Below are 8,351 nucleotides of genomic sequence, written 5' to 3'. Positions count from 1 at the left end.
TTTCCATTGCTTTAGTGGTCCACAGACCCCGACCCTGTCCAAGAGCTCTGCCAGGAGGTGGAAAGGGCTATTCGCAGTGGGACTGTGCAGTAACAGTCATTTCCACCTGACACAACATTCCCTCACATCAAAATCCAGCATCTTGTAGAAATCCTAACCTGGTGAAGTCCTGCTGTTCTGATTGTCAAAGGAGATGTAAAAATATAACCATACAAATATACAGCAAATACAGTAAATAAGTAATTTGTAATTCGGTAAACACAATATACAAGAACTTAATGGCAAAATAGAAATGAATTTTAAATCAAGTTTCATATTTACTTTTAAAGAGACCTTTCTTCCTTCTGTGTTACTTTGAAGATCTCCCCTGCTGACATACTATACAAAATTAGCTTTTACACTGTTTGGATTTTTGATTCTGTTTCCAGACATTGTCTTGAACACAAAAATAACAGTGAAGTTAGAGTGATCTCTAGTGGATGATATTAGAAAAACATGGATGTCTTACTAGTACTTTCACCCACATTCTAATTTTTAGGTTTTCCCAGCCTAACCCTAGACTAAAAAAGTATATCCAGTGAATGCTCACACACTTCAAGACTTGTCTTAATTCATATCTACGACACAATCTCACATTCTTTATATCTTAATTCATATCTAGGACACAATCTCACATTCATTATATCTTATGACATAATCTCTCATTCTTTATATCTTAATTCATATCTAAGACATAATCTCTCATTCTTTATATATTAATTCATATCTAGGACACAATATCTCATTCTTTATATTTTCTCTTTTAGATCTGTTTTACCTCAGGGGTAAAACCTGAAAAAAAAGTTCTTTTTGGGATTTTTTTGTGTAGTACCACAAGAGAGAGTCAATTCAAGTCAAGAGGTTTTTTATTGTCATTTTAGCTATGTACATTGTGTACATACATTTATACATATCCATATATACATTGTACATTGTGTATATAAACATATTATACATTATTGTACATACCTTATTAATATATTTTGTATATATATAGATATATATTTGCCTATACACCCCTGTTTTTTCCCTCAGTTTGGACAGAGCACTCTCAAATCATTTCACTGCGAGTTATACTGTGTATGACTATGTATATGACAAATAAACCAAACTTGAACTTGAACTTGAACTTGATACAGGTATACAATGAAATGAAATAAGATTCCTCTAGGACTATGGTGCACCACAAAAAAAGGAACATAAATGTAGATAATAAATGTAAAAATATTCTTCTTTTCTCTATTTAATGCTGGTTCTTCTGTGTACTGCACCTCTTGTACTAACAGGATCACTGTAAACACTTAATTTATCTGCTAAAATAAAAGTGGAATGTCCAGTATCATAAAAAACACAGGTGGTTTCCTATGTACAGTAAATGTTTAAATCTTCTGCACCACATGGTGTGCTATGTTTTGTTTGCTCTGTTTGTAGATAAACATTACACACCAGTTCCTTGTACAGCCCTTCACGCTGAGGTGTAGGGGAACAGGATTGGATGAGCTTGGGCTCCTGTTCTCCCCACAGACTGCTTCAAGCAAGAAACACTGCATCTTAATTGTATACACACTTTACAAGCAAAAGAAAAAAAGAAAAATATAAACACTCCTCACTCACATTCTCTTATTAGGAACTTCCTAAATCCTTTGCACACAGCATTCTTCAAGCAGGAACACCCTAAGGAAAAATGTGGAACTCCATTAAAAGCTGTGTTACTAATTATCCTCTTTACTTTAACCGCTTGCAACTGCTGAACTCACAATCTTTTAACATTTTAAGGAGTGCATCAAATTACACATCCTGATCTTTAATCTTTTCTACTGATACTTGCTTCCCATAATCGAGGGCTGCCAGCTCAAGCTAAGTATAGTTCCAACCCCTCTATCAACACACCCGTTCCAGTTTAATTCCAACCACTCTGTCAACATTTTTAATCCAATTTAATTCCAACTCCTCTATCAACACACTCAATCCAGTTTAGTTTCAACCCCTCTATCAACACTCTTAGTCCAGTTTCTTAAAGCCTCCATCAGAAAACCAGAATGAATTAAATCAAATGTTACAGGACTGTAGGTCTTCATCATCAGAAAAGTGAACTCCTGCTAAGCATCATCTACTGTAACACATTTTACTGTAACACAATGTAACACATCTTTCTAGAGGAAAAAAAAAAGTGCCAATAGTTAGAAATAAAGCATATTTTAAACTCAACACCTACAACACTTCTATTAGCAAAGCCCAGAATACCTGCTGAGAATAACATTGGGTGGATCTTTACCTTTTTTGAATAACTGTCAGGTCCAAATATCACACCGAGTACAATGTTCAGGATCTGCACAGCACTGATGGTAACCTGAAGTCCACTGGCAGCCATGATGGTGAGGAAGAGGACAATATTCCACATCACTACTCCTTGAGGCTCGTCACAGGCTGAGGCCCACCGCTCAGGCTCAAACAGGTAACTTGTCTCGCTGCAGACCACAAAGACCATGCATGTGTGTGCACGCGCACACACACACACGTATTGCTTACACAGCTCACATTTATTAACACACACACACACACACACACACACACACACACACACACACACACACACACACACTTTGCTTCCACAGCTCATATCTTTGTCACACTCACATGCCTGACCATTTAACTTGTCATAACAAAATAGGAAGTACAAAAATGCACACTGTTGTTGTGATTCCGGAGAAAACATCACTCCTCAAGGGCCATTGCCTTTCATATTTCACAAAATTCCCTAATATTGCTAGACAACACTGATATTTCTAGGAGACTTATGTGATGGGTCGGGCAAAACCCGACGCTTGTGGATATGAAAAAGGAGGTGATGTACAGGGATTGTACAGGGATAGGGGAATAATCCAAGGTACATCAAGGGGAAATCCACAACGTAGAGGAATAGCCAGTCCAAGTCCGAAACCAAAAGCGCAATGACAAAAAGAACCAGGCAGAAAATCCGAAAGGGGTATGCAAAAAGACAAAAAACAGAAATAGGAGAACAGGGTACGATGGGGTACTTTGTACTCTTACTCGAGTACATTTGTCAGAAAAGTACTTTTACTTCGTTATATTCGTCAACGTTCCCCCCGTTACTATTTATTTATTTATTTATTTTAATTTTATACGTTTAGCCACAACCTATCAAGTGTAATAGTGTTAGTGAAATCCCTACAGATGATCACTTGAGTGTCACAGTAGACCGACTAATGAACAGCGATCAGGTACATTTTCCGGCGTGGGACTAAAATATAGCTCGCGATATATAAGTCTCACATATCTGTGTGTGAAATCGGTGCTCTCTCATTATTAATACGGAAGTAAAGCGTGGTTTTAAAAATGACTAGCTATCTACGTAACTACACGCATCAGAAAAATAAATGCAGCAGCCGAACTGAACTCACGGCGTACAGAAATGCATACTGACAACGTAGGATATCTAGCTAGCCATTTATGTAAATAAATGAAAATGAAAATGTTTAATAAGTGACCTTGAGCAAGAACTCGGAATACTCACAAAACTGTACTAATCACAAAGTGATCACCAAATGCAATGTGATGCTTGTGATTTATGTTATATGAAAAACATAAATCCAGTGTTATCTTAAACATAACACATTGATTAAGTAAGACCCAAAGCAAAGAAAAAACAAACAAACAAACAAAAAACCCCAGCTGTATATTAAGTATTTTTGCACGATGAATACAAATGTTTTCATAATTTCTCTACCCACCATAATTTTGTTTTGTTCCATTATATTTGCATGTACATGTATGACATTTAGCAGACATCTACCAAAGTGTTTTTAGCTGTCTACTTAGACAAATGGTTTACAACCGATTATACTCGCATATCACTATATATAGTAGGCCTGTGGAAACCCGGTACCCAGGAAAGTGGAGCCCCTCTATGTTGGCAGAAAATTACTGCACACTTAAGCGGGATGTTCAAAATTTTACATATTTTAAGTGTAATAACAGCCTTATTTATGAATAGGTAACATATACTTCACAATATTTACTTAAATATAGTTGAGTACTCTTTTTAACAGTTACTTTCTTACTCTTACTTAAGTAATAGTTTAAATGGCTACGTTTACTTCTACTTGAGTAATTACTATTTTAAAGTAACAATACTTTTAGTTGAGCACAGTTTTTGGCTACTCTACACCCCTCTAATAACATATGTATTCAGTACATATTAAGACATATTTACACAGCCTTTACAGTCCAGGGAGTATATTTTCAGAGTCAGGTGTGAGGACAAAGTGGTCTATCAGCTATATCAAGGAGTGCATCACCAAATCCAGTACTGGATCTGGACTCCAGGTCTGGAGCAGGCCCCTCTGCTGTAATGGTACAGTAAGAGTTGCAGAGGCATAGAAGTGAGACATGAGACATGGAACTTACTCTATCTTTGTTTTTTTTAAGGGTGTGTCCCACTTTAGACCTTCAGTTCCATTGTGAAGGCACAGGGGTCCGTTTACGAGGCCAGTATTACTGACAATGAAACAGATGGCAGCAGCCAGCCCTGCGACACAAAGGTTCAGAACACGGAACAGCATCTGGGAAAACAAGCAGGTCATCAGTGTCATGCAGCACATGTCCACTCTGTGCATGCGGATCTTTACAATTGCCTGACTAGACAACATTGTCACTGGATTATATTTGAAAAGAGCTACTGTAAACATATTGTCATGCACGAAGAGCAGAATCAAATTATAATGGTTTAAAACAAAACTAACTTACCTTAACTCTGAAAAGACAGCATCCTTCTTTTGCATAACTAGTAGTAAAGCCACGGGCAGCCACATGTGCCTGACACACACACACACACACACACACACACACACACACACACACACACACACACACACACACACACACACACACACACACACAGTCTGACATGAGATAGCATTAACCATGCAAGACTTTCCAGATGACAACTACATCATAGTCACAAACCAAAATCACAAAATAAACAAGTCCCTGCAGAGATGACTATCTCAGTGACATGACATGTTATGAAAATGAAAATGACACTAAATTATGATAGTAAAAATTATAGTATGGTGCTTTTCAGTAATGCTGAAAAGGCTGTTGGAGCATGTGGCATTGTTAATCAAGAACCCTTGTATTAGCATTATGGAACAAAGACAAAGAACTAAATCAAATACATTTTGCATAGGTGAAAACAAATTAAGTTTCTATGCTATTGGAGATACAATAGTTTTTTAGTTATGAAAAACTAATGAAAAGCTCAGTAATGTGAAATAACACAGCAGACAATTATCTTAGTCCAAAAAATATACAAATGTACAAATATACAAGTATATAAAATGTGCTAATCCACCACTATATAAGAACCACTACTATTATGTCTGCACTCAGTGGCCACTTTATTATCATGCTGGGCACAAAGTAGTCAGACAACCAAAGATATCCAGCCAACATCAGTTTTGGAATGAGCAGGTGACCACTGACTAAGGGCTACTTTAGTGGTTCCCAAAGTGTGTGGGAAGTGGTGTGGTGTTATTCTTATCTACCAAAGGGGGGCATTGAGCTAGTGGATGGCTAACACAAACAATACATGGCTCCAGGCTATAGACTATTACAGTGAATAAACGGTGTTTCTAATGAGATAATAAACACATAACTATTGTGTTACACTTACCACAAATCCAGAAATCCATATACCTGTACACCATTTAGCCTGTGATGTCACATGATCTTCAAGGAGGTAGTGATAGTGCATACCAGGGAATAGCAGTAACAGATTGGCTAGTGTGCTCACAATTGCCACGGGAACCATGAACACACCTAAGCACCTTGAGCAGCGAGTGGAGTACATCCCTACACTGCTGTGAACCTGGATGTGCACAGAGACATTGTGTGGTCTGAGAATCTGTACTCCTTATTCAGAACTGCAACACTGGGATTTCATGTAATATAAGCATTCACAGCATGTATGCTTACCTGATGCATATTCAAACATATAACACTAAGCGTAACACAGCAGCATTGTGTGTGTGTGTAAAAATCTGCATATTTACAAGCAGAATAACTGAATCATTTTCTCTTTTTTTTTTTCAATTGCATTGATGTTTTGTTCTTGTGAACTGATCTCAGACTTAAGGTCAAATCATAGCCTACACAGTTTTCTTATGAGAATGTTTAAAAACAAACAAGATCATGGATTTTTTTCCTTTTGCAGGACATCTCATGGCTTTACATCTATCAGTTTGAAAGTATCATGAACTTGTATCCTTGGTATTACTGGCATCTTGCTTTACAAGTTCTACCAAGAGCACATAACTAAGAACATTGCTCTCAGGCACATTTTAAGAAAGCCTCCCTCTCAGCTAAAGAACCACTGAAACTAGTATTGAATCCACAAATAAAAGACATTTGCTACCACATAGAAAACCTTAAGCATGGTCATGTACTTCCTTCTGTTCCATGCCTTACTTTACCTGAAATTGCTTGAAGTTGATGAGCACAAATATGTTAAAATGAAAAACTGCACTAAGGAACAGAGGGCTCCCGAGTGGAAAAGAAACACATACATGCCAGAATAAAAGTAGAAGGACTTCTTACCTGTGCCTGAGAGTTGAAATACCGACAGTAGGTTAGGATGTGACAATACCAAGTGTTGTGTTTATAACACAATATTTATAGACAGCTCATTTATTCACACAAGAATGCATGAGCAAGCAAGAGAAAGAAATCTCTTAAGTACTTTAGGATGAGGAACTCTGAAGACCTTTAGGATGAGGAACTCTGAAGACCGCTGCACACGAACACAAAGAATCATCTTTCCTCTCTTCTTGCCACTCACACATTCAGCATTTCCTTTTGAGGAAATATTGTAACTTGTTATCTGTTAATGGGCAGATAAGTACATGGCACAGACTATGCAAGTTTTGACATGAAAGCACACTGTTTTGTATAACACAGTCGTGGACAGTGGCTGCATCATGCTATCTTTGATACAACACAACCGTTGTCCATTCCTGCTTGCTGGACAGCGATGAGTGAAGAGAAGTGGTGGATGCCTGCCAAAGCTAGCTGTCAGGCAATTTCTGGAATACAAAAAAATGTACTGGCTCATATAGCTCATTTATAAGAATATTAAAGTGGATTAGTTTAAGATATAATGTGTTTGGGTGGTATTATAAAGCACGTTAAACAGAAATTGACCATGATCATGCAAGAAGATATTCTGTTCTCTTGGTCACAAGCTACAGAGTCAGTTACAGCTGTGTCACCACATCCTCATCCCAAATCGAGTCCGTCACGATGCGTTTCACAGCAATGATGTCACTAAATGAAAAGTGGCAATATAATTTGCATGACAGTCATCATAGTCTGCAGCATGTCAATGATGACAAAACATTTCAGTTATTTTTAGCGATCCTGCGACTGGTGAGTAGATATTACCAAGAATATACTTTTAAGAGCCAATGGCATGTCCCAAACAAAAGAAAAAATTACTTTATCATCACAGGGTGAATGACATGGTCTGACACTGCAAGTAGCTGTGCTGGATTATAATATAGTGGTCAGATTTTTATTAAATACGTCAAATGCATTTATCAGACTACTGTAAAAACACTTCAAAAAGGTTTTTTTTTTTTCACATACAAATTATTTTTACAAGAGTAAAAATGTACTTGTGCTTACAGACACCGTTTTCCTCTGATAGTTTGTTAGTAGTTTGGGTTGTGCTAACCTCTGACCAGGAAGCATTTACTGACTTAATGTAATTTGTTACATATGTAGCAGTTATTGATATGTAGCTAACCAGTTAAAATAGCACCTTTACTAAATACATTCTCAGTCTGCATAGTTTAATTTGAAGCCACCAAGAAAAGCCCGTTCTAGTGGGAACGACAGTCCCAGTCACACGGATATTAATATAGTGCATGAAAAGGACCATTACTCATCTGATATAATAAGTCCCCAAATTGCAGTGTGTGACGACAGGCTTTTCCTTCACCAGATGAAAAAATAAAATCCCCTGTTGAGATTGACATGAGTTTGTTACTGTTTACAGAATGTATTGGCCTGGCCTACCATAATATGGACAATATGGATATACAGTCGTGGCCAAACGTTTTGAGACTGACACAAATTTTGGTTTTCACAAAATTTACTGACTCAATTTTTATAGATCCTTTTGTCAGATGTTTATATGGTATAGTGAAGTACAATTTCATTTCATTCATTAAAAAAAACCTTTTTATTCACAAGTACATCCCGTTTAAGCAAAGATTTAATACTTACAGTGT

The 8,351-nt window shown here is 37.1% G+C and overlaps 1 protein-coding gene across 1 annotated transcript; it reads right to left on the bottom strand.

The window, feature by feature from the left end:
- Positions 1-980: 980 nt before the first annotated feature.
- Positions 981-5,911, bottom strand: LOC113574666 (transmembrane 4 L6 family member 19). Its single transcript, XM_081700553.1, has 5 exons — positions 5,735-5,911; positions 4,807-4,875; positions 4,468-4,622; positions 2,315-2,507; positions 981-1,713 (listed from the first exon to the last, which is right to left on the bottom strand). The coding sequence occupies exons 1-5, from the start codon at positions 5,909-5,911 to the stop codon at positions 1,699-1,701; spliced, it is 609 nt and encodes a 202-aa protein (XP_081556679.1). The 3' UTR covers positions 981-1,698.
- Positions 5,912-8,351: the final 2,440 nt, after the last annotated feature.

Source organism: Electrophorus electricus, chromosome 17 (genome assembly GCF_041902795.1).
Source record: "Electrophorus electricus isolate QZ-2024a chromosome 17, ASM4190279v1, whole genome shotgun sequence".
In the NCBI taxonomy this organism is placed as follows: domain Eukaryota; kingdom Metazoa; phylum Chordata; class Actinopteri; order Gymnotiformes; family Gymnotidae; genus Electrophorus; species Electrophorus electricus.
The sequence above is the reverse complement of the archived record's forward strand: the minus strand, read 5'-3'. Positions and strand labels throughout refer to the sequence as shown.

What these genes read in the sequence shown, in the direction of transcription:
- LOC113574666 (XM_081700553.1), bottom strand. Translation starts at nt 5,911, where the DNA reads ATGTACTCCACTCGCTGCTCAAGGTGCTTAGGTGTGTTCATGGTTCCC. An exon ending in TATGGATTTCTGGATTTGTG is followed by an intron (nt 4,876 to 5,734) that starts GTAAGTGTAACA and finishes TGTGTGTGTCAG; the next exon opens with GCACATGTGGCTGCCCGTGG. An exon ending in GCTGTCTTTTCAGAGTTAAG is followed by an intron (nt 4,623 to 4,806) that starts GTAAGTTAGTTT and finishes TTGTTTTCCCAG; the next exon opens with ATGCTGTTCCGTGTTCTGAA.